At 48.0% G+C, this 25912-nt stretch overlaps 7 protein-coding genes across 7 annotated transcripts; 3 read left to right on the forward strand and 4 right to left on the reverse strand.

Moving 5' to 3' along the window:
* Window positions 1–1983: 1983 nt before the first annotated feature.
* BO87DRAFT_406162 (cytochrome P450 monooxygenase) lies at window positions 1984–7375 on the reverse strand (the record flags this gene model as incomplete). Its single annotated transcript, XM_025625976.1, has 9 exons — window positions 7119–7375; window positions 6001–6837; window positions 5300–5936; window positions 3863–4140; window positions 3498–3808; window positions 3365–3445; window positions 2699–3303; window positions 2460–2642; window positions 1984–2395 (listed from the first exon to the last, which is right to left on the reverse strand). The coding sequence occupies exons 1-9, from the start codon at window positions 7249–7251 to the stop codon at window positions 1984–1986; spliced, it is 3477 nt and encodes a 1158-aa protein (XP_025480585.1). The 5' UTR covers window positions 7252–7375.
* Window positions 7376–7609: 234 nt separating this feature from the next.
* Window positions 7610–9201, forward strand: BO87DRAFT_434703 (putative cytochrome b5 reductase; the record flags this gene model as incomplete). Its single annotated transcript, XM_025627721.1, has 2 exons — window positions 7610–7823; window positions 7883–9201. The coding sequence occupies exons 1-2, from the start codon at window positions 7748–7750 to the stop codon at window positions 9199–9201; spliced, it is 1395 nt and encodes a 464-aa protein (XP_025480586.1). The 5' UTR covers window positions 7610–7747.
* An 898-nt stretch (window positions 9202–10099) lies between these two features.
* Window positions 10100–11109, forward strand: BO87DRAFT_306678 (3-hydroxyacyl-CoA dehydrogenase family protein; the record flags this gene model as incomplete). The annotated part of the gene is made up of 3 exons (XM_025619369.1): window positions 10100–10184; window positions 10246–10881; window positions 10943–11109. 3 exons carry the CDS (start codon window positions 10100–10102, stop codon window positions 11107–11109), a joined length of 888 nt encoding a protein of 295 aa, XP_025480587.1.
* A 777-nt stretch (window positions 11110–11886) lies between these two features.
* On the reverse strand, window positions 11887–13347 carry BO87DRAFT_268617 (class II aaRS and biotin synthetase; the record flags this gene model as incomplete). Its single annotated transcript, XM_025618901.1, has 1 exon — window positions 11887–13347. A coding segment is annotated over one exon (1461 nt), but the record flags the coding sequence as incomplete, so codon positions are not given.
* A 1958-nt stretch (window positions 13348–15305) lies between these two features.
* Window positions 15306–17389, forward strand: BO87DRAFT_434708 (glycosyltransferase family 2 protein; the record flags this gene model as incomplete). The annotated part of the gene is made up of 5 exons (XM_025627722.1): window positions 15306–16091; window positions 16149–16448; window positions 16499–16847; window positions 16911–17144; window positions 17217–17389. The coding sequence occupies 5 exons, from the start codon at window positions 15306–15308 to the stop codon at window positions 17387–17389; spliced, it is 1842 nt and encodes a 613-aa protein (XP_025480589.1).
* A 417-nt stretch (window positions 17390–17806) lies between these two features.
* Window positions 17807–21790, reverse strand: BO87DRAFT_434710 (P-loop containing nucleoside triphosphate hydrolase protein; the record flags this gene model as incomplete). Its single annotated transcript, XM_025627723.1, has 3 exons — window positions 17807–19370; window positions 19436–19500; window positions 19553–21790. 3 exons carry the CDS (start codon window positions 21788–21790, stop codon window positions 17807–17809), a joined length of 3867 nt encoding a protein of 1288 aa, XP_025480590.1.
* A 1127-nt stretch (window positions 21791–22917) lies between these two features.
* Window positions 22918–23655, reverse strand: BO87DRAFT_375897 (cell wall mannoprotein 1 family protein). Its single transcript, XM_025623155.1, has one exon. It carries the CDS (start codon window positions 23611–23613, stop codon window positions 23041–23043), a length of 573 nt encoding a protein of 190 aa, XP_025480591.1. The 5' UTR covers window positions 23614–23655; the 3' UTR covers window positions 22918–23040.
* Window positions 23656–25912: the final 2257 nt, after the last annotated feature.

Here is a 25912-nt window from a genome sequence, read left to right on the forward strand (position 1 = left end):
CTTGATCTGATGGTCTGATGGTTTGGTCTTTCGTATTCCATGGCGTGATTAGTTGAAGTCAGATTCGAGAGTGTCACAGTAGAAGGTGGAAAGGAGGAACCAGGAATGGGGGATGGGCAGGGACGAAGACTTACTCTTGCTTGTACGGCTAATGATGATGCTATGTTGACGGAGATTGGTTCCAGCGGCTACTCGTTGCTGACGCTCTATAGCTATTTTTAGATCTTCAGCAACAAAACAGGGAAGACCGCATAATCGCCATAGCGGACGAGCAGAAGAGGTACTAATAGTCAGACATTTGTCTACAGTGGGACTCGATGCCTATTGTTAGGACAAATCTCTCTCCGTCGGCTCGCTGAACTAACACGAGATATCGTCCTTGGTTTATCGGTTAGCGCATCCAATATCTACAGTATGCCTTTCATTTGACTATCAGTGTAATTCTTTGATGTTACTGCCGCTGAATGAGTTGGGGGGGGGGAATAAGTGGTAGGCTGTGCTTGAACCTGGATAATGAAATATTTTGAAATGAGTTCCAGAAGGTGAGGGTGCAGTACACGTTTGATAGGTATCAGGGGGCATAAGTTATATCTGTGGCTTAAGTGGATTTTATGCTGTCTAAATATTGTAAGTCTTGTAGTGGTATATCACAGAGCATCAGTCAAGCAGGCTATTGTTTTACAATGATGTAACCCCTACCACAGAAAATTCACCAAACCATGATAGCCGTATTGCATATTAAGGCTCCCTACCCGCCCCAAGTGATTAACATTGTAGATCTTACATCTGGTTATTCATACTCAAGTGCTGTTTTCAGTGACTACAGTAAGGATGACCACAGTGTATCATTTCGTGAGCAGTATCCAAGGCTTGACTTTGTCTGCATGATCCTACTGCTATAGTCTTTGCACTCGAGTTCTTCCACTGAGTATTGAGGATAATGATGACATAGTCGCTGTTACCTATACAGCAACAGCAGGTACTTTGATGGCGTCACTCACAAGGCGCCGTAGCGGCGAGTAAAATTTCCGTCAATGCGTATCATCATTGGCTACAGTAACGAGACGAATTTGCTCTAAGAAGAAAGAATCTCAAGTCAGAGATTCTCTCTTCTTACCTAACACCATCCTCACACTCAAAAGCCCTCCAACTCAAGACACTACTGACTAACCATACAATGAAGTACAAAATGCTAACATATCAGACGCTGAAATTTAACCGTCGATTCTCACCTAAGCCGACCCTCGAATATACCTCAACCTGCTAAGCCCTTCTACTTTACATACCCCAATGCCGATGTGGATGTGCTACTGCGAGTGATTGAAGGGACCCTGAACAAGGAGGCTGTATCATAACCACCTTGAATAACTGGACTTCTCTGACAGCGGTCTGTTTGTGCTAACATAATGCTTCAGCATTTCGTCTTGAATCACAATCGAATCGAGGCGAAATCCAGGTCCAGCAAGCATTGGCAACCGCCCACAATTACTGTGATATCAACTGCCACGTTTGTCACATCAAGGAGAATATCCGGCATGAACAAAGGCCGACGGGGACATGGCTACTGAGAGTACATAGCTCAACACTGAACAAATGCCACATATAAGTCCTCATTCAGATAAGGTAAGTACATACGACCATAGGGTGTGGAAAATAGGGCTTCCCGTCCGCTCAGCCGTACTTAAGCCACACGCCGGGAGGTTAGTAGTTGGGTGGGTGACCACCAGCGAATCCCTTCTGTTGTATGTATTCCTCTTTTGTTTTTGTTTTTTTTTTTCGCATCTTCTCTGATTGCTTCTTGTAGTGGCTGATGGATGGTTTCATGGTTGTGGTGACCTTGTGGTGGGTGGACTCCACTTGGATCCGACATATAGTCCGAGAGGAGTAACATCGTAGTTACAAGACGATTAATTCTATGTTTCGGAAGTAAACACTGCAATTTTCTTCCCAATAATACTGACGGTAACTTTTGATAGCATAAAGTCATGTTCGAGTCCACGTATCCCAAAAATTAAATATCGAAGCTTCATCCATTAGCAGATCAACAAAATCGTCCGCCGAGATATCGTTATAACCAGGCGCATCAATAGCCCCGAATTCCGCTGTCCCTACAACATCACCAGCTCCTTCCACCCGCGAAGTTTCCGTTGGAACATTATCTGCGCCAGTATCAGGGTAACCTAGCGAAGTAGTGTCTGTGTTCTCTGGAAAGAGCAGCTGGATTGCCTTTGCGAAGATCGCGCGGTAAATGGACGCAACGGTGTATGTTTTTTGAAGTTCTTCCATCACCATCATGCACATGCTGAGTTTGTTAAAGCGGAGACGCTTGGATAAAGAATTGCCGATCTTGCAGTTGAGGAGGTTTGTTTGCATTGCTGGGACGAGGAGGGGAGGCCTTTTGACCCACAATGGTCAGTATAGTCCTTATTCTACATCAAAGGCGGACAAGATTTACGTACGTCATGGGCCCCGCAAATTCAAGCAGGCCGTCTTGAGCAATAGCTTCGACGACGGTATTTGTGTGAGAAGCAGCTGCGTCGGCCTTCAGTCGCATACGATGCTGCCAGCTTTTTTTTTCACCTGGGTCGAGGTCTTCCGGCAACGTGGTAGTGAATGGGCGATAGAATGTTCCCGCAAGGGCACTGAATAGTTGTCAATCAGTTTAGAATCTTGTACTGTACAGGGGCTCGCGTCTCACTGATAGTGCAACTGAAGGTGGTAGATGCTGAAAATAGCCACACGATATAAGCTCGGATTGTCTTGTTCTGGAACTGTGCATTGTGCTATCCTATTTTCCATGTCCTTGACGGCTTGCAGAGACGGCCTAGGCTTCCTCGCCTGGTAGTGCATGCTAATCACATCGCCTAGCAAGGTGCTGATTTCCACGTACTTGACCCAATGAGTGGCCAAGACTTCCAGATTCTCTGGTAAGTAGGATGTCATTTGTGGAGACAGGCCTACAACATCGCTCAGAAAGTCGTTGACAGACGGCATTGGCGTATCGCAGTCGTGGAGGTTGATTCGCAATGGTCTGCCCAGGGTCAGACTCAACCATCGGTCGCGCGAAAAGCAAGTCCACCATAATCTTCGCCAGAGGTGTCGCTGGCGATCCGTGATAGAGGAATTGTAAGTGGACAGATCAGGATCTCGATGAAGGCCTAACATTTGGCAGAAGCTGATGGCAATGCCCATCCAGTACCATGGTTGTGTGTGTTCGTCCGCTTCGGAATGCCAGAACGCCATCAGCAACGATGCTTGCAGTAGAATGATCTTATCCATTTCGCCTCCGTGATTGTACATGAACTTTTCATTGGCCGGTTATCAGCAAGCGCAGCCTAGTGATCCTCATCGGAGAAGCACTCACGTTTGCTCGAGCGTACATCGCCGCCTTCATTTCTTTGCGTGATCCGTACCCTTCCTGCTCGTATACATGGGGAGCAATAAACTGCATATGCTGTCAGTCGAGTTACAATCTAGGCTTCTAGTGCGATCCTCACATTCGACGCCACGAAAAAGATGCACCAGAATATCAAGACGTTATTTTCCGGTAATCGGCCGGTGCGGTGGTGTTCGAGAATTACGTCTGGCTCAAGGATAGGCATGATCGGATGTACGTGATGAAAGTAGGCTCGCAAAAGACTCTCGCATGTTGATGAGCCAGGCATTGTGAATACACCCTTGCTTTCGAGATACTTCTTATCCTCCTCCGCCAAATGAACAGCCGGGCTCGACGGCACGAGGAAATGTCTCGACAGCGACTGGTCGGAAAAGCATATTTCCAAAGCAGATGTTGGCCCAGTTCCTGCTCCTATATGGGATTAGTGTCGACCAAGCTGGTACTCGCTGTAATTTGAGTCCTTACCGGAGTAGAAAGGCACTCTGCCGGCTCTTTGAGGCTGTCCCAACGCAGCGGCAGCAATCTCAAGTCCATAACGCTCCTCGCTTTCTGCGTCATTGGGCAGTAAAGGTGTACCCCTTCTGGATACAGGATCGGTCGCGTATTGATGTATCGTCTCTCGGGGATAATCAGGAGCAGGCGACGAGATAACCTGGGGCCGGGTTGCGCGGCTCACACCCGGCAGGACGTTGTTTGAAGGGGTATGAGGTTGCTGAACTCTAGACGTCCGAGTGCGGCGAAGCCTGAAAAATAACTCTCAGTCAGTCTGGCATATCAATACGATGATAAACTCGCGCCCACCTTTCCTGTCTTTTCGGATCCACGACACATTGTGTGTTATCCTGTGCACACCCGATGCAAGGAATACCGGTAATGTTGAGACTGCATCTCACTTTGCGAAGTCTGCAGGTCTCACAGGCAATTGTCGATCGCTGGTGGCGCCTAGGTGTTGATTTCTGTTGGTTGGTGGGCATTCTAGCGTCTGATTGTCGAGGATCTATCTGGTGCCTGCGGTCATCCGAGGAAGCTGTGGCTGTGGCAGGAATCATGATGTATCAGGCAGATACTAACCTCGGAAAATTGCTGAGATTGCACGCGTTCCGATTGGAGGATATGTTTCCGCTGTGGGGCACAGCTCGGCATGCCGAAAACAGGTCTGGGCTCGGGAATCTCGGCATGTCAAATCATGGCATTCGCTATTTGGGCTCCACCTATGGTCCAGCACACTCTTCATCGTGCCGTTCTTGTACTATCGCTAACACCAAAAGTACCATAGATTTAAACATCTATTCGTTTTACCTAAAGTCTTTCAGTTGCACCTCTCCTTGAGTTACACCCTTCATGGTGCCTCGAAGATGTCTCCTTGGTTAAAATTGTGATTCCTAGTACTGACTTCGGGTTAACCTGGTAGTTGGCCTGTTCGTTGTAGAGGGCTATTAGCAAAGAGGCTTTTGGGGCCTTCGTAGCTGACTGTTGGATGTTGATTCTGAATCAGGACCTACGACGGTATTGGTAGGTAAGTAGATATATATATAGTATATAGCCATGTACACGTGTGAGAGACGAACAATTATTAATAACCTAGGGAAGGAAAAACCACACCTTCAAAGTAATCGACTTAGTTAATGCTACCTAAGACAGATTTTAAAAGCCCCCCCTCCCACCCAAAACGTAAAGTCCAAAACAACCTTGCAAGGAAAAGGGGACAGTGCTGTCAAATAGCATATATTCTATGTGGGAGTTAATCTAACTATATACAAGCACACTCTCGTGGGTACAGCTCGTCCATGGAGGCGAGCTTGGTCCTCTTTGCTTCAACGGCGTTTAGGGATACAGAAATTCTATGCTGCTGTTGGCATCGACTTTGGTGGCCATCTCACCCGCCGTTCTGCGCGTACGTACAGATTGTTGGGTCTGATCAGCTGAAACATGGGGTCATACTCGATAGGCCCGTTGTCCTCCAAGGAGAACTTATAGCGGTAGACCAATTTTGGCAAGAAGACCTTGACCTCTTGGAGTGCAAAGTTGAACCCAATACACATGCGCGGGCCCGTTGCGAAAGGAATATATGCCGCCTTGTGCCTGGACTTTACCTCCTCGGTGTCCCAGCGGTCGGGGTTGAATCGAGCAGGGTTGTCCCAAAGATCAGGATGATTGTGAATATGGTGCAGTGCGGGCACTATAACTGACTCTTTGGACAGCCTGTACCCTCCAGGTAAGACCAGGTCAACCTTTGCTGTTCGGCCCGGCTGGAAGGATGGATTGTGGCGGCGTTGCGTTTCTTTGATATATTTATCAAGGAACTCTAATTTGTCGGTGAAATCAGCCGTGATTTCAGTATTTTCGTCAAATCCTTGATCCACTAATTCTTGGAGAAGGCGTTCTTGCATGCCTGGGTACACACAAAGACCGTAAATGAGCCAGGAAAGAAGAGAGCTTGTTGTAGTGAAACCAGCGGCAGTGGCAACAACTAGTGCCCAGGTTAGACTCGACTTTGGCAGCTTCTCGCCCTTGTTATCAGTCGCACGAATGGCATAGTCTGCTACGGGTCAGCTTTCTCCTGTCTCTTGGACATACCACTAAGAATCAACGATTGTACCTACCAACCATGTTGTCTGCTTTCAGAGCAGCATCTTGCAATGGCAAATCCTCGTTGCCTCCCCGCGAAGCCGCCTCCATCGACTGCGCAACCATGTCCTCGATGCTGGTTTTCAAAGTTCGGAGTCGCTTTGGGTCGCCAAAAGGCAACCCAGCATACCAATTACCCATGGATGTAACTTTCTTATTGAGAGAAAGCAGTTCAGCGATATTATGGACCATCTCATGAACTGGAGCATCCGGTGCTTCAAAATGCTGAAAGTCGAGCCCCAAAACGAGCTTTCCCACCGCCTGTGAACCTAGCTTGAGCATATACTGGTACACGTTCCAAGCCTCGCCCTGTTCATCCAGCGCATCAAAAACCTTGAACGAGTCTTCGACTGTCTTCTGCATAGTTGGGGCGTAGTGCCGGACCGCCTTCGGGCCCAAGGCAGGAGGCAAGAATTTGTGAGTGACTCTCCATTCTTCGGTATCAGTGTCTCCAAGGAAAATGCCAGCAGAGGGGGTCTTAAGCCCCGCCAAGGGGTGCGCTTCATTGATCTTCTTGGTAAAGAAATCCGACTCGGCAAAAACAATCGCTGCTATTCTTGGATCATTGGTCTGGTACGTCACGCGACCTAAGTTATTTGTTTTCACAATGGGGCCATATCGTTCAAAGAGTCGCTGATGGTTTCCGAGATGGTCGGGGTAAACTTCGAAAAAGGTGCCGACGAAAGGTAATTCCCTGGGACAGGGAGGGTCGCGCACGGCGTGTCCGTCGATTGTGAGGGGTACAGGACCAGGTGCTGCCAGCACCTCTGAGAGCTCATTCAAGACAGCTTTATCCCCTTGGAAGCCAATTCCTACGTATTGAGCGTCAGTAAAAGAATGAACGACTGTGAGGATGACACTACCGCCACAGTAACCAGGCTGCCCCTACACCAGCCTTCGCTAATGGCACAGCGCCTTTGCCCACTTTCAGGTAGGATTTGTTCCTTACAAGGTGAGACTTGTTTGTGGTACATGTCGAAATCTCACCTTATAAGAAGCAAACCTTGCCTACTCAAAGGTGTGGCATGAGCGAAGGCTGGTATGGATTTAGCCTGGCCGCTGTGGCGGTAGCCCTGCGGCAGAGGCTACCAACCACTTGGTTCAACGATTGCAAAGTGTGCGGCAATCAAATGTTTCAAATCATCAACATTTGCGGAAGGATCAAACTGAATTTCTCTTGCAGAAGATGGGCTTTCCCCAAGAAGATAGAACGTTTGCGAAGGCATTGTTGATACTGTGGTTGTCCGGCTGATCTTCTACAAATGTGAGTCTTGCATAGCATGATGACACTTATAGATCTTCGCAACGGCAAGGCATCCCGCAGACATCCTGATGCTCGGTCAATTTCTGCTCGACCCACATACAGTCCAAGTCCTCAAGCAGTAGTGCAGATGTGCTGTAAAGGTTCGCATATCGCGTGGCATGATTGTTCCTCGGAAGGATCTGTCACCATCCGAGGCTCGGAGCTGATGGACGGATGAATGGCCAGACCGGCAAGCTCTTCCTCGGAATGGTGAACGCCAACTATATTGGTAGTATCCACACTGACAATTTATGATTTGCGACTGGGATTAGGTATGTTTCAGAAGTATTTGCATACAAATAGAACCGCAGGTCATCACTCTTAAAGCGCTACCAATTTGCTGTCCAGCGCTATAAGCATTTACTTCCGCACACGCCCGTCACCAAGTTTGTCACAATCTGAACATTGCACTCACCACGATGAAGACATTTTCTTTGGAGGAGGTTGGCTCACACAATAGCAAGGTCGATTTGTGGGTTGCTATCCACGGAAAAGGTGAGTGTTCGAAATATCTGAACATTCGTGCTGGGAGCACACTAATGTGCTGAGCTTAGTGTACGATGTCACAAGCTACGTAAAGGATCACCCTGGCGGTGCCGATCTCCTGATTGATGTTGCTGGCCAAGATGCGACGGCGGCGTATGAAGACGTGGGCCATTCAGAGGATGCAAATGAGATTCTGGAATCCTTCCTGATCGGGACATTGAAAGATGCTGTGGAATACAAGGCTCCTACAGCTGTTAGACTTATCCAGCCAACATCGGTGTCGTCACATGAAAAGATGGATGGTTACGACGCTACTCGTACTGTTGGTCTCACTGTTGGCTCGGTTGCCTCGCTATATTTTGCGTCCAAAGCTTTCAGACCACAGCTCAGCCTTCATCATCTAGCTGAGCTTCTTCCCAGTCTGCCGTCCCTGTCATCAATCAGGTTGTCTTCATCCCTACCTCATGGAGGCTTTGCTACTGGAGCAGCCGCCACAGCCTGTATCTGTGCTGTACTAGGCGGCATGGTTGCTTCTCGCCTTTCGAAGCTCACGGAGATTGAGTCGGGTTTCACGAAATACCCACCTCGAATCAAAAGAAAGACTATACACAGGCCAGACCCTCACCTTGTCCCTGGCTTCCTTCAACCGAAAGAATACAAGAGCTTACCACTCGTCGAAAAGACTCTGCTTGCCCCCAACGTCTATCGCTTCGTCTTTCAGCTTCCTCGCAAGGGGGATGTGGTTGGTCTGCCTATCGGGCAACACGTCGCCATCAAAGCAACCGTCAACGGCCAATCAGTTTCGCGATCATACACCCCGACGTCAAACAATCTTGACTTGGGTAGACTGGAGTTGGTTATCAAGTGTTACCCCGATGGCTTGCTCACAGGCCAGTACCTTGCCAACCTCAATGTCGGTGACCAAGTCCTCTTCCGTGGGCCCAAAGGCGCGATGCGATACAAGAGGAATCTCTGCAAAAAGATCGGCATGATAGCTGGCGGCACAGGGATCACACCTATGTTCCAACTTATTCGGGCAATCTGTGAAGACGACAAGGATACCACCGAGATCTCTCTTGTTTACGCCAACCGTACGGAAGATGATATTCTCCTGCGAACAGAGCTGGAAGCATTTGCATCTGCGTATCCAAGATCGTTGAAAATCTGGTACATGTTGGATCAGCCTCCGAATGATTGGCAGTATGGCAAGGGCTACGTGACGCCCGATGTGATGCGTGAAAAGCTCCCTGAGCCTGGTCCAGACACTAGGATCATGCTTTGTGGTCCCCCTGGCATGGTCCATGCTGCCAAGAAAGGTTTGGCTGGTCTAGGATTTCAATCCCCAGGAGCGGTGGCGAAAATGACGGATCAAATCTTCTCTTTTTAGAACGCTCTCTTGAGCACTTATCCTGCATTTGTTCCCATTAGACTTATGTATATAAAGTTTATTTAGCTCATACAATTCATTTGGCTTCCCTCATCCCTGAATTTCGGCCTTTATGAACCCGCTTGTCGGTTCATATTTTCACTGATAGAGTCGTGCGGCTTTGATAATTCATTAAATTAGAATAATGTTGACCCCGCATAAAGAAAGCCACAGCCGACTCTGCTAGAGCGTGAGGCAAGAATGTAAGAGAACAACAATTTACTTCATTTCCACACTCGGAGAAAGTTATTTTAGTGAAGCACTGAAGACACAGTAGTGCCAAAATCAGACTAGCTTGAACGTTTAGCCTTACCGTAACAAGTAGGAGTATGCGTGTACCGTTTCCTTAAAAGGTGCCCACTTACCTTGGTTGAATTTCTCCGAGATGAAAAGTGTCGGCATGCCGAGCACCCCCGAATTAGATCCGTCCCCGCCAATCGGAACGCAGGAGCCGGAACGTCTTTCCGAGGTAAGTATCCCGTCTAGACCCGCCGCAGCGGTGATGTTATCGAGGATGGCAATACGAAAGCAAGGCACCATGGGGCACTCAGGTGCATCAATTCGAAACAGTAATGTTTAGAAGATCCGAGGATACTCAAAGCTGCCCTATCAAGGAATACCCTCGGTGGTGCAGAAGCCACGGTTAACTCGGGACATACTTGATGGATGTAGAGCCAGACATTGCCATTATTGGAGAAGGAGTGGAGTCGGTGATGCATCATATTTGCTTTAAAAGATGAAAGTGCCCTTTCAATAGGTTACGACGAGCTCTCTAGATATGCAATAAATTCTAACTTTACATTCAACTCGAATCGAGACATCAAACCAAGAGGACCATACACCAACCACACCTGCAACAATGACTCCAACCTGGCAACCACCTAACGACTACCGCGAACGTCCTGTAGCAGTTCTCGGTGGTGGCGTTTTAGGACGTCGTATTGGTAGAAGATCCTGACCTCCAGGTTGACAAACAATGCATAACACAGCTGACCAACTTTCCAGCCTGCATCTGGGCATCAGCAGGTTACAACGTCCACGTCCGTGACCCGAGCCCCCAGCAACGCGCAGACTGCATCACCTACGTAAATGAGAATGTCGCCTCATATGCTGTACACACAGGAGCGAGCCCCGGCCCCATCACAGCATTCGAGGATTTAGCGGCGGCAATAGAGAATGCGTGGCTCGTCATAGAGTGCGTTCCTGAGGTTCTCCAACTCAAGATCGACACCTTCGCAGAGCTAGAGAAACATGCTCCGACAGACTGCATTTTGGCAACCAACTCATCCTCATATCGCTCCTCAGAAATGTTGGACAAGGTGTCAGTCGCAACGAAGACCCGTATCATGAACATGCACTACTACATGCCTCCACAGGTCATGGTTGTGGAACTGATGACGGATGGATTCACAGAGCCATCAATTCTTCATTTCATGGCTGAGCGCTCGAAAGAGGTGGCGACCAAGCCTTACATTGCGAGGAAGGAATCTACTGGGTTTATTTTCAACCGTTTGTGGGCTGCTGTTAAGCGCGAGGCTCTTACTATTCTGGCTGAGGATGTTTCGACGCCGAGCGAGATTGACTCACTATGGACTGAGATGTTTGTGAAGGGAGGGACGCTACCTTGCAAGATGATGGATGGTATGCCTTACCCTGTACACTACTAACTCCACGGTTTATGCTGATTATTTTATTGCTACAGCTGTTGGACTTGACACCGTGGCTTTCATCGAAAAGCACTATATCGCTGAACGAGGTCTCGATTCTGAGAAGACCGTCGATTTTCTCCAAACGAACTATCTTGACCATGGCAAACTTGGAAATAAATCCTCCAAAGGGGGGCTTTATCCGCCCGCGGAAGAGAAATAAGCTGCAACTGTTGTTATTAGTCTCGCTGCCTAGATCTAGAGTATTTGACCTCAAATTGTGATATTAATTTCTGTTTCTATGGCAGGAATTTAGCGAGTATAAATGCTATGAATAATACCCTAACTGCATAGTGGATAGTTTCACTAAAGTATCTTATCAATTAGTTAGTGTGGCCGAGTGGTTAAGGCGTCAGACTCGAAATCTGATACGTTCGCGTGCACAGTCGAATCCTGTCGCTGACGGTTAATATTTTCTTTAGTCTTGTTTTTGTTTTTCCTTCCCGCAACTTATCTTGCTATTCATCAACTTGGTTGCTTTCAGTTGAGTGATTGATTTGTTACGGCTTCATTCTTATTTCCGCGCGTGATGAGGTGGGACCAGCAATGTCGCTTGACATTTCCGTACCCCAACTATTACCTGAAACTCTACATATGTTTGGCAGTAAGTACATAGTCGATAACCACTGGATCGCCTCATGAGGATAATTAACCAACTATCCCACAACTCTCACCACCACTGATCTCTAGGCCCCTTCCTCAACTCCCCAATAGCCCCCTTCCCGTTTCCATACGTATCAGCATACCTCCATGACATCCACTCCCCAACCGCAACCGGGGGATACTTCACGCCTTGTTTACCCTCACAGCTCCGAAAGCAACGAATCATATAGTCCGGGTTCCCGACGAAGAAGAAGAAGAAGAATAAGAAGGGCACGCTAAATATGTCTTTACCAAGATAGCAGTCATTCGTCCATCGCATTATATACGCACATCGATCTCAGCATCCACACACCCCAAAGTATCTCGGAAACGAGATTACCTCCCTAACCGACTCAGTCCCAGTCAAATACTGCAAAAGTCGCTCAAAGCCAATCCCAAAGCCCCCGTGCGGCGACGTTCCCCACCGGCGCAAGTCGGCGAACCATTCCACCGACTGAAGTTCCTCCCCAGGATGGAGGTAAGGATACGGCTTTGCATCAACAGGGGCATTCCGTTCTGGCACAGGGCCGGGCTTCTGTCCCCGTAGGAACCGTTTCTTGCGCATAGTATCAATCAGAATATCGAGACGGTGTTCCCTTAAGCCACCGCTGCACACCTCTCCGATCCCTGGTAAGAGCAGATCGAAAGACTCAGTTGTCTGGTCAGGAGGGAAGTCCTGACCGGGCGGTATTTCGCTTATATCCTTGGCAGATTGGGCAGCTTGGAAGAGCCGGATCTGGGTTGGGAAGTGCGTTAGGAAGACTGGAGAGTTAAAGTGATCGCAGAGGTACTTTTCTTCTTCTGGTGTGACGTCCTGTACTCTTGCTGCCGGGGTTTTGCCTTTTGTCGCACGAAGAGGCTCAAGAAGCTTTGTCGCCTCGGCAAAAGTGATTCGCGGCCAATTGGGTGATAATAGCTTCTCCCACCGCCGAAGAAGCTCGTCGGACCCCGATTGTGATAGGATTTCTTGTCCTGCTGGACTGGTCTTCAAACGTGAAACAATACTGCGTAGAATTTCTTCCATGAGGTTAAATAGTGGCTCGAGAGAGTCAATGTAATTCAGTGCAACCTCGAGCATCCAAAACTCAGCCAGATGACGGCTACTGTCCGTCCGTTCTGCTCTCCAGCAAGGGCTTAATGTCCAGATACGATCGAGACTCTGTACGAATGCTTCTGCATGGAAGACCGCAGACACATTGAGGTATTTTCGGGAACCAAAGTATGTGTCGGTCATCTCCTTGTCGGCACGCTTGGAGCGCTGCGTTGGAGCGGCAAACACTTCCGCGCCTCCTTCACAGTCCGTCCAGGTGAGCATGGGAAGATGTACCTGATAAAATGGTCCGTCTGGGTGTGTGTCAAAGAGGTTGGAAAGTGCGCTCACAACAGTGGAGCGAAATCGTGCCATGAGGGCATATTGTGGGGTGCGGATACGCAAGTGTGGGTTGAGGTGTAGAAATTCCGGAGACGGTTGACGGTGAGAAATAGGGAAGGCAGAGTCGGCTGGACCAACGATTGTGAAGTCTTTCACGCTTAAGGTTGCTTGCTGCTTCTGGTGACTAAGGCATGATGTTGCCTCACGGGGCTCGAGTCTGCCCTGGAGTTGAATTGTAGCTCCCAGTGAAAGAGAAGAATCATCATCTGGCCGAACGGCGGGCATTCGAGCTTGGATTGATGAGATGGTTGAGCCATCATTTATAGTGATAGCTGTGCATTCCTCACTGTGTTGTACATCTTGTACGGTTCCGCAGATGATAATATCGTCCGAGGTGGTGGCCTCTAAGGCGTCCTTAATAGGAACTCTTCTGTCCATATTGAAGCTCAACCCGTATCCTCTCAGTGCACTGGAGCTGAGTTGCCTTGCTGGCTTTGTTATACGGAGAATGAGCAAATTTATCTACAGGGATAGAGTCTTTTCTCCAAATTCTATCTGCTGGTAGGATCGCCAATTGCGGGAATGAGGTAAAACCATCTACTCAGCTCGACCTCGCCACCCCATCGCAGCATCGGGAGTGATCTATCTCATTTCCACTCTAGGCAGGGATATTCATTCTCCGCCCGAGCTAGACGGTGCTTCGAAAATTATAGGTTCATGCTTTAAAAGTTCCACGTTCATGGTATCTAAATACCGAGTTGGTGCGGCGAGGAGTATTTTACCTACTATTCACAACCCAACTTAGCCGTAGTCGATTGCATTTTTATCTCTGGATTTACCTTGATTCTAGCCGAACAAAGATCGAGTCCATTCGAAGCGTATTTTCATCATTACGCTGACCTTACTGATCGTTGAGATTGATGTGGTACATAACCAGAAATTCGACCGAGTTCATTGTATATGTTTTTCAGACAGAAACTACAGATCAGTATATTACAGCTCTTCAAGACAAATTGGTCTTCTACGGGCTCCGTGCACCCGATGCATGATCTTGTGCGATTACGCCACCGGTTAGTGATGCAACCCCAGCGATTGTTATCACATTGTCACACTCGGACAAATTTCTTATCAGCTTGATTAGCGGTGAGTCTCAGTATGATTCTCAGGAAACGTAAGTTCAGTAGGCTCAGAAGTGATACCTCGCTAATGCAAGTGCAAATCCCGAAGATCGCATTTTGGTCAAGGCTCTGACAAACACAGCTAACACTGCTTCTGCAAACTCAATCTGATTTCTAAACCTGGCTAGCAGCTTACAAGTGGTGTGCCTCGGAGACTTTAGTATGTATTAGTGGCTTGGCTGGTTCTTAGTACACTTTCCAGTCCACTTGGTCCCACAACTTCACGGCTAATCACGTACACTAGAGGCTACAGCAAGATGAGGGTCCATGTACGGAGTAGTATGCCAACAAGCCGATGATTGCGAAGACTGCATCTACATTAGTGCATAACATACGCGCATGCTGTGACAGACAATGCTCAAGTTCTGAAATGTTTTATTAAAATAGATATTTATGCAAAAGAACCCCATGCAACAACACCCCAATACCACGGGCTAATGCCCCTCAGGAGATCTTATCATGTTTTCTTTTGACGGTCTGGGCAGAACTGCAAGCGAACAACCGCCCTCCCCCAAATTAGAAATCACTCTTTGGACTAAGGATGTACATATTGCAAATTTCGTTCCATTTCCATTATATTCTTACATGCGGGTTACCCGAGTTGGGGGTTGTCGGGTTATCCGTGCGGCTGAGCTGCCGGTAGGCGATATTGCTTTTGTTCCTTTTAGTGCCTGAATTTCAGGACTTGGTTGCCCCCCTGCACCCTACCTGCGTAAGCACTAATTCGATGATCTGGACCTGTTGAGTTGCAAATACCAGAACACATCTATTCAATCGCGGCTACGGACCACACGGTACAGCCGCCCCACCTCAGCCTCAGCTGAACCCGATCGGGTGGATCGGTCGCGATGGAACCTACCAGCTAAGGTGGGGTGCTGCAGTGATAAAGTAGATGTATCACCAGTCAGGATCAAGATGGATGCCGAAAGATTTGCCCGGGATATTGAGTAGGGTCATCCGTTATCGGCATCGGAATGCGCTCAATGTAGACATTTGACCATGTATGCTGATCAATGTGGACTGTACCTCTTTGGAGCCTGGGCCTGTGGGTGACCACAATAGAGAAAAAGAAGTACAAAGCGCAGGTAGCAGTAAACTATTTGTCTTTCGCGCTATCCAGACGTACATCCCGCATACCAGTCACTAAGATTCCGCAGAGGCATCGAAATGTCGGGATCATACACCGAAACCGTTACAAGTGACTCAAACCAGAAGGAGAAGAAACTTGACCTCCAAACATGTCCACCTTACCACATTGAGAAGCGACCACATAATTTGGGGCAATTCCCGTTAGATTCTCCAAGACTGGTGTGCGCTCATCTGACGACTTGGGTGCTTTACTTCGGCTACTTGGCGTGGCGGGTAAAGCTCACCTTGGGCCTGTCGGTACCAAATAAAGCTGTCTGGTGCTTTTTGTGGCTCAATGTTTTGATAGAAGTGACAAGCACCATTCTGGAGTTTCTCTCGCGGTTTGAGACGTTCCTCTATATCGGATGGGGCCGGAGACCGGTCCATCGGCCCTCTTTCTATCTGCATGGAGAGCATGCGCCAACAGTCGACATCTGCATTACTTGTTGCGGAGAGCCGCTGGATGGGATTATGGACACAATCGCTGGTGCGGCTTCTCAAGATTATCCTCAAGACCGATTTCGTGTTTTTCTACTCGATGATGCGAGGGATACCGAGTTACAAAAGGCAGTGAAGAAGTTCAATAACGGGCGACACGGCTTTCAGAAAGTTGTGTACCTTGCTCGGGAAAAGCCGCCTGGTGTCCCACATTATTACAAGGCGGGTAACCTGCGATACGGCCTGGAAGAGAGTGCTCGTCGGAACGGAGGCTCTGAGTTCGTTGCAGGCCTGGATGTGGATATGATTCCTGTCAAAGACTGGCTGAGGCGTGTTGTTCCTCAGTTGTTGGTGGACGGAAGCGCAGCAATGGCTGTCCCACCGCAGGTATAATTACCCGCTCTTTCCAATCTCCTTTCGTGTAATTGGCTAACACGGATGTAGCGATTCTACAATGCTCCCAAGGGTGATCCCCTCGGGCAGGACACAAATGTCTTCGCGGGTCTGTCCGAACCGATCAATGACAGTTTGGGAGGAACATGTTGCACTGGTTCCGGATATGTCATGCGGCGCAGCGCTTTGGATAGCATCGGTGGCTGGCCTCTGCAGAATGCAGGTGAAGATATCTTATGTGCTTGGCTTCTGGCCGACAAAAGCTGGCGCATTACGTTTGTGAGAGACGAAGTGCAGTATGGCCTGGCTCCTGATTCCTTGGCTGCGTGGTTCAAGCAACGTGCACGATGGGTAAGTCTACTCACTAATATTTCCGAGTATTGATCATTAACCTCAGGCAGACGGATGGAAACATCCTTTCATACCGAAAACTTGGCTGGTTCTTCTTCAACACTGGTGTCCCTGGTCAGAGAAGCCTACTACAGCGCATCGTAGGCTTCTGCCACGTTGTCAAAACCTACACAGCTATTCCGAACATCTTTATGATCCTCTTTGTTCCGTGGATCTCATGGCCTGTGGTATCAGGAACGAGCACTGTGTCTGCCTCGCAGGAAAAGCAAATGCGACGACTATACCTTGTGCTTCTAACGGCCACAATACTACACAAATTCTGCTACATCCGCATGCACGGCGGTATCGGTATCCAAGCAGCCAAGAACCAACAAGCAAACCGGTTCTGGAACACGCCACGTGAGTTCCTTACCCAGATTGCATGTCGCACTACCACCATAGCATTAGCTAACTTCTCTACAGTAAACGCCACCCGCATCTTCCGTTCATGGATACCCGGCAACATCGTCAGCTTCGAAATCACCGGCACGGTAGTCTCGTCAATAAACGAGCGATCCGCCCGTCACCGAAAGCCATTCTGGACTCGGGTATGCACTCCGATGATCCTTATGTACGTGGGATGGATTTCGTATGCTATGATACCAGTTATCTGGCGGTTGTGGTTCTACGCTACTAGGCCGGAAGGACTTATGGGGGGTACGTTGGTTTCACCTAGTCCAGGAGCAGTCGTGTTTCTATTCTCTGCTAACATGAAGCTCTCTGTGCCAGTGCGGTATATGGCGCAGCCGCCCACTGTGCCTGAGAGACGCCAATTGCTGAGTAAAGATACGGATGGGGTCTATCGGCCGAGCACATTCCACCGCCCTTCGGATAAAATGGTGAGCTGGAAAGATGTGGTAGAGGTATTGATCATCGTATGCGGAAGCTTGGGTGTTCTTTGAATTGGACGACTTACTCAGCTAGTGAGGTATATTTTAGGTGGGGGGGATATATGTAGAAGCATAGAAAATAGAAGCAAAGAAGCAAATGGTGATAGAATGTTAAGAGGAAATGCTGAAGGCCTTCGGACCTGTACAGAGTTAGTCAGGTGTCTGTGCCTGTGGATTGCATCTATTTGTATTTGCTGATTATGCGTGAAAGGTGCAGCGAACAACGCCTTGTTCAAAACCATATGTTGTTTCAAGTGCTTCTGCAAGTTTTGGATGGTTTGATAGCGTTTGCGGCCATATAATTGTTCCGTACAATGAAGAAATTGCATAGCTAGCATGTCACATAGTAAGCAAGCTCAATCAGGCTATATCAGATAACATTAAGATATGAATCTGACTATAAGACCCTTAAAAATAACACTACATCTATCATCGACGAGCAAAAATATCCTTGTATAGCAATTCCCTCTCTGCATCCGTCTCCACCATGTCCCTGAAAGCCCCATTCTTCCGGCGCATAAGCTCCGCGGGACTACCGAACTCCAGCACCGTGCCGCCTCCCAACACAAGAATACGGTCAAAGTCAGCAACTGTACTGAGGCGATGAGCAACCACCAGCAACGTAGTGCCATTCCGACCGAACTCCGACCGGATTGAACGTTGCACGAGACCGTCTGTTTCCTTATCCACTGCGGATGTCGCTTCGTCTAGGACCAAAATACGCGGCATCCGGAGCAGTTCGCGAGCGAGGCAAAGCAGCTGTCGTTGGCCGTGTGAAAGGTTGGAGCCACCGTCTGATACTGGGTGATCCAGTATTGATGGGTCTTGTCCAAGAGTTATATTAGTGCAAATGTGCTGGTGGTTGTCCGAGGACGTGGCACTGCTCCAATTAACACGGGAAAGAGCGCGGATGAGTTGTGCGTCTTCACAGTTGCCTAAGGGATCAAGGTTCGACCTCACTGTTCCCTTGAAGAGGAATGGGGACTGCGGAATAATGGCCAGTCGGCTTCGGATGTCGTGTAGTCGGATAGTGGAGATATCAAGACCATCGATGAGAATCTGTCCTGCGCATGGTTCGAGAACGCGGAACAGTGACAGGGCCAAGGATGACTTCCCAGCTCCGGTTCTTCCGACTATGCCAATTCGCTGGTTACGTTCCACCCTGAAGGTGACATTATGTAATGCTGGCTCTATGTCAGGTGCATATTGTACTGATAAGTTCCTGACTTCGAGTGTTCCATCGTAGGGCCAGCCGGCAGGGGCGGGATTGCCACCGTCGCTCTCGGTCTCCATATGGCAGTACTCTAGGACTCTTTCCACACTATTCAGATCGAGTTCCAAAGACGCATAATTGCGAATCCCAAATGATATCGACTGAGTGAGCTTCAGGGTGAAATTAATGGCGAACCCGGCAATTGACGCCTCTACCTCAAGCAAAACCACAGCAGCCGCGCAAATCGCAGTAAAGACAGCCCCGATCATATCCAAACGGACGGCTAGCCACTGATTAAACAGCCAACTGTGCCATTGAGTACGTGCGCGACGATCTAAGCGCTGTCGGAACTGTTCCTGATAGACACGAGTTTTCCCGAATGCCCGAATCGTCCACAAACCGGCCATACATGACTCGAGGTGGTCGTAAATCGGACTGCGAGCCACGCTGTCAAGTCGCTTTATCTGTCGCGCAGCTACCAAGTACCAATTAGCATACCTGGCGGTAATCAGCCCCAGAATGAAGCTGGAAATAAGTGAGAGTGGGTTGATGATTAGGCTTGGGACTACAGCCATCAGGACATCCATTCCGTAAGACAAAATGGCTCGCATGTCGTCTCCCAGTTGAGAGTCCACGAGATTAAAGTCATTTGAGAAACGGTTGAGTATTCGTCCAAGAGGCACTGTGTCAATCCAACGCAGGGGCATCCGGAGGACTTGGTGGAGAAAGCGACGAAAAAGAACCTCCGAAGCCCTTAAAGAGCCGATCATCGCGAAGTAACTGCGAGTTGCACCGACTGTGCACACTAGCACAGACAAGGTAATGTAAATTTGGCGTAGTATGACACATTGTATTGCTCATCTGATGCTTGGCTTTGGTAGGATTGGCTCCATTTTCCAAGCCACCAGGTCTGTGAGAGCATGAGTACAGTTTCTGTTTTGACCTGGGAGTTAGGAACTTACCCTGCTCAACATGAGTACGCTATAGCTTAGAAAGGCCATCACTAAGCACATCCAGTAGGAACGAGTGCCGCTCTGCTGGATATAATTTTGCAGGACGGTCCATTTGACAGCTCCTTTCTCCCTAGTCTCTTCGACTATGAACTTTTGGGACGATCTGACAGTCGCGTCGTTATCGGAGCTGCTGTGGCTGACTCCCTTTACGAAGGGCTTTATATCTAGATGATCCGTCCAACTGTCATCCACCTCGTCCTGTGTTTCTGGGTTCGCGACGGGACTGAAGTGTGCGGTACATCCATTAACGTGCACTATGCCTTGAGCATGATCCCGGCATAAGGGCACATGATGAGTTACAAGAATACGCGTCCTATTCCGTGCAAGTGGCCCAGCCAGAGCATAGTGGCATAAATGGGCAGCCGTGTGTACATCAACGGAGCTGAATATATCATCCAAGAGCAGAACCGTTGCTCTGGAATACAGCGCTCGGGCTAAACAAAGACGGGCCTTTTGCCCACCGCTCAGATTAAGTCCGTTTGGACCCAGCTGAGTCTCGTCCCCATCCACCATGGCTTGCAGATCTGACTCCAGTACACATGCAAAAATCACTTGCTTATACCTTCCAGCGTCAAACGGCAAGCCAAACAAGATATTATCTCGGATGGTAAGAGCTTCTATCCAAGGCGTTTGTGCAACATAGGCGATGGTGTCTTCTAAGAGCCACCCATGGTACTTTTCAGAGATAGGGGTCCAAACTCTTCCAGTTGGGGCTTTGAAGGTACCGTTGAGAATGTCACACTCTCCCAACATTGCCGCCAACAGAAGGCTCTTGCCAGCACCCGTGGGCCCCGTAATCAGGGTCAAGCAGTTTTGTGGAATACTCATATTCACGTTTTTCAGAACCTCGGCATTGTAGCCACTGCTTCCTCGCCATGTCAACGAAGCTTCACAAAAATCGATACTTCTGGAAGGCAAAACAGCTGGTAAATGTTGAAGTGTATTCAAGTACTCGGAGAGACGCTTGGCACTGCGTATACAGTTAGAACCAGCAGTGATCACACTGGGCACTGCATTAAGTGAATTTTGAACGGTGTTCAGAATTGACATAGCGGTAAATGCTGTGGCCGGCGACAGGCTTCCATGTAGCAGTGAGTACACAGTCAGCAGCACGGTTGACAGGACCGTTGGTGTCAATAGATAGAACGACATCAAAACAAGATTCCACTGGAAGGCCTCTCTTTGCACCTCCAGCTCTCCCGCGCGTAATGCATTGATTTCCTCTTCCCATTGCTCCTCCGTGGCAGAGAACTTGATTTGACGAATGCCGTGAAGAGCTTCGGTGACAGAGGCAAGCTTTTGATCACGATATTCCATCAATGCCTTCTGAGAACGGGAATATCGCTCGATCGCATAGTTGTTCAATGGCCAAAATAGGAATAGGATCAGAATGCTGACGGATAGGCTTTGCCAACCGACAAGCCTTATAAGGACCACGGAGGATATCAGAAGTCGCAGCGGTGTCTCATAGACTGAGAAAGAGTTCGAAACGAAATCGGAAACACGCTTCACATCCACTGCCATCAGATTGGTTAGGTTTCCGGAGCATTGCTTGCTTCCCATGCAACCATCCTCCGAATCTGCAGACCGGCCTGTGCCAGGGAAGCTGTCAAAGGTGACTGCTTTATCAAAGAGTGCAACCATAAGATGGTTCTGCAAGCGGAGTGATAATGATCGATACGAGATCCAGTATCTTCTGTGGTCTAATACCGCTGATACTACAAGTGGGAGGCACAGGCCAAGCACATATACCCAGGCACTAGATCCTCTGCGATCCTCTTCTATAGAACGCAGAAGACCGAATAGAGCAGCTTGGGGGGCGAAACCCAAAACAACGCAAGCGACTGTCAACAATGCCAGACTTGGCAGTAATTTATAGGCAAGATGCCATACAATGCTTATAAAGTGCTGCTTGCTGGTGTGTAATCCATCACTCTGCTTGACAGAGAATGCGCTTCGTAGACCTATGGCACCGTACTCACTTGGGACCTGGGGAAGGTCTTTAATTTCGAGTGAGCTCGTTCGATTGGCAATGTATAGAATGGGCCCTGCCCAGCGGAACGTCCAACGACCAAATAAGCCGGTGCTGCCTTCTCGGTCAAAGGTTCCTCCTTCTGGAAGAACATTATATGATCCAGAAAGCGACACCCTTCTGAAGGCACTTGCGAGGATCCTCCATAATCTCATCTTTTGTGGCCTTTCCTGTATTGCACTTTCCTCGGAAATGACTCCGCCGGGTATCTGTCTTGCCGATAGCAGTGGGTAGCGGGACGAAATGCAGGAACAAACACGGTAGGCACTCAGTATGTATGCTAGATGGTTTGTGATAGGAAGAGGCGTATAATCGAATGCTTGACTAGTCAACTTCTCGACGAGCTCTATTCTCACCGCCTCTCTACTCGCATGATTGATTTGATTCCCCAGGCGCAACATATTGCTTTGTCAGTAAGTGTATATCTAGTGCTAAGATAGCGTCCAATATTATGTAGTGTGATATACGTAACTATGGGATCGATAAAGCTAAAGGTCTGTAAGTTTGACTAAGTATTGAGTGCTCCTAGCCAGAGAGAGAGCGGAGAGGATAAATGCATTGCGGGGTTCGCCGATCGGCAATTGAGGTGGCTGGACTCTGTACGGAGTTTTGAAATTTGCAATCTGTAACTAGATACTGGAATGAAAGACTTATTCAGCTGAAGTGGGTCTATTGGCCTACGCTCACCACTCCCTAGGTATTTCCTACTGCATGCCATGACTCGGGTATCTGATCGTCCGGATTTGACCTAGGACATGCCCGGATGCTCCTCTTTGAGGCCTGTGTGCATAGGGTGTGGATTTCAGCTGAACTCTGCATATCTCGCGAATATCTCCTGTCCGACATCGGTCGCACCAATTCTTATCATCTATGGAGTGTTCCCTACAAACTACACAACTACCTTATCATATGATGGGCAAACAGCTATAGTCTTACCACCCAGGTGAAGGAAAGACACACTGCTCACTGCTGCCTTGCGAAGATGAATTTATGCATCGTGTTGGGCTCTTGTGACATGCATACCCTGTGCCTAAGGCATGGCTTTCCGATCGGAAAAAAAAAAAAAAAAATACGCAAACATATAGTCCTATGTTGGGACACATATCTCTCCGTCGCCTGGCTAGAACCACGCGATATATCGTTTTTGGTCTAGCGGTTCGTGCTTCGACATCCTACAACGGACCCGGTACACTGAGGATACTGGGCGAACAACAAAATTCCCAAATCTGATACTACCCTTTGATCCACAACGGAGGCACTGATCAGAGAATTTTGATTTCTACTCCTATTACCATACATTTTAAAGAAAGTTTGAGGACACCTGCAAACGAGAAGGCTTAAGTGTGACTAGAGCTTGGGCTTGATTGCATCGTTTCACCCTACTAAAGATCACCCATCCTCAACACTATGAATAGGCCGCAATGGCCTTCTTGAACGCAGCCGAAATTTCATTTAGAATCAATGGCGCCAACTCCGCATACGTCCCTGACAACTTGTCCTGTACCGCTGACCCCAACGCCTTCGATAGAATGCTCAACTCTTGCAAATCAAACTTGACTAAGAAACTCAATGATGCGATTCCCAACAACCCATCGTCAAAATCAGACTTTTTCGACACAATGTTGGCCAGTGTAGATGCGATCTGTGGCTCCAGCGTAACGAAGGCTTCCGCTACCTTCTGCGATTCGGTGTCGGTGAAATTGGCAGACTGCCGGGTCACTTTGATTGCAGTCTTCAGATCGACTTCGAGCTGGATTGTTTCCGCTTGGATTTGCAATGCAGATAATGTTCCTTCAATACCGCCCGGGTAGTTGCTCACGGTGGTGTTGAGGGTAATCAGCTGGGTAGAGATAGTGTTCACGGCGGAGACGACGCTGGAGCCATCTCGCTTGGTTGGTAAGAGAACTTTCGCCGGTGTTGCAGTAGCTACTGCTACTGTGGCAGTGAAAAGTAAGGTGAGGAGGTACAAGAAGTTCATGTTTGTGGGTGGTGCTCACTTGGCAACTACAGAATGACTCGGTCAAACACCCATGCATTTGATTTATACACAGTTTTGATAATGACTCGATCACCTCATTTTAACCCCGCTTCTTAGCTGCCAGCCTTCTCCGATTGATGTGACATTCAGCCTGTACAGCTAATTTACTGGTGCTGACTCTCATGGTCCCCGCATGACGCTATTATTGCTTCTACGAATCAAGCTGATTGATGATCTTCGAAATTGCCTCAACAGGAATAGTGGCCCGGTCCCTTAATTACATTTGCAGCTGGACGGGCTGCATTTTTCCCTTGTAGCTCAGATTTATATTAACCATCTAATCTAACAGGGTTCATGTTCCTTGCAAAGGTTGGTTCTAAGTCAAGCCACCGTGTGATAGCATGTGCTTCCGAGGTCTAGAGGACCCTGCTATTTATCGCTCAGCCCGCCACGAATTTTCCGAGCATGTGACTCTCAATCAGCAAAACAATCCTAGGTTGCAAATTGACTATCTTAGCAATCTCTATAAAATACTCGCTTTATTCTATTTACAGCGGAGTTTGCTCCGATGGTATTAGTTGTCGTCTGAATAGCTTCCAGTGTACCGACAAGCCCACCCTTCTCTTTCATGCCTTTCATCAACCATCAGTACTATTACTCTTCATTTCGCTACAGAGCTATCTTGCTACTATCCAGTATTTGCATAGAAACAATAAAGACACAAAAGGCAGAGAATGTCTTTTCATTGTGAAGTAACTCGGAGATGAGCTTCACTGGGATCATCATTGAGCTTTACCCTGTTCATTACATCTTGTCTCACAATTATTGGAGGCGAAGATGCTCAAGTGCATGCAAATATCAATAGGCCTTTCCAAAATACGCTTGAGAAATAGTTAAAGTTTAGAAGATGGTTGTCGACCGTTTTACGGCCGCCAAACAAAGCATCTGCCAGATCACTAGGTCAGGATTAGAGGGTAGCAATCTTTCATTAGATTACTTGAGTAAATATAAATTGATATGTTTCATCTATATATATAAAGTTAAACAATCTATAATGTTTGCACATTACTAAGGATGCTATCCACTGATATGCACCGTAACATATACCTGATGTAACTAATTATTGATTGTATACTGCTGAGTAAACGCATTATGCCTGACTAAGTGGTGACTCGATTCCTGAATAACCAAGTATGTAGAAATGCTCATCCATAGTAAGACAATACCCGAGCGCCTCAGGTACGCCCGGATTCTATTTCCTCCATTCCTCTCTTCATTCTCCTCCTTATCCCTCCTTCATGCCATAAAACCTAACTCTCAAAGAAAAAAAACACGAAGTAGGTAATAGAACAATATGCTACAGCATAGAAGGCTCGTCACCACACTTATACACCCAACTACTGTAAATATACAGCACAACGCAAGGCAAAGCACAGTTATATAGATTGTAAAAAATTGAATGAGTGGGACAGCTGGCTAGTTAACTGCCTACACAGCTTGTCGATGCGCAATTTTGGTAGCACTCAAGGGGAGCTCCCATGTTAGTGTCGATCGATCGATTGCACTACATTTTTTTCCTAAGTACGTATGCAAAGGTAGGGTGGAATCATTGTACCAACCTGCCGACATCCGGGATCTAGTTAGTTACTCGATTATCGGTCATCCCCTATAATCCTTTCCTCTCTCTGTGTAAGTTTTTCACTCAAATAACGCCAATACTGTTAAGTGCTGAACGGCCTTCAAGACTAAGTGTACGTATTTCCTCAGAACATATCAGGAGAAAAGGAAAACTTTCACAGAGCTGAATAAATGCACTGATAAAGCCATGGATATACAGTAGCTAGTAGATAACGTTGTCGACTTATATTATCTTGTAAGTAAAGCATCCACTATGGGTGGTTGATAAGTAACAGGAAACTGACCTAATTCAATCATTGGAACTGTGAACCAACTTACTTATAAGGTCTGTTTGGTTAGACCACACTGCAAGCGCGTGGGTGGCTTTTTCCAGAAGCTTGCACGGGTCAGTGGTTCGACTGAGTGTCCGAGTTAGTTTCTTCCAGGATACCTATTGGCAAGCTTTCTCTACCTTGCTTCATCCCTGCGCTAGCTCTAGGCAGCTATGACGAGAACGCCGCCCTATTTTACACATTGGCAATCACGATATAAACTCTCCATTACAACGATCTACCACATACGACCATAGGGTGTGGAAAACAGGGCTTCCCGTCCGCTCAGCCGTACTTAAGCCACACGCCGGGAGGTTAGTAGTTGGGTGGGTGACCACCAGCGAATCCCT

The sequence above is a fragment of the Aspergillus neoniger genome (genome assembly GCF_003184625.1).
Source record: "Aspergillus neoniger CBS 115656 unplaced genomic scaffold BO87scaffold_13, whole genome shotgun sequence".
Taxonomy (NCBI): Eukaryota; Fungi; Ascomycota; class Eurotiomycetes; order Eurotiales; family Aspergillaceae; genus Aspergillus; species Aspergillus neoniger.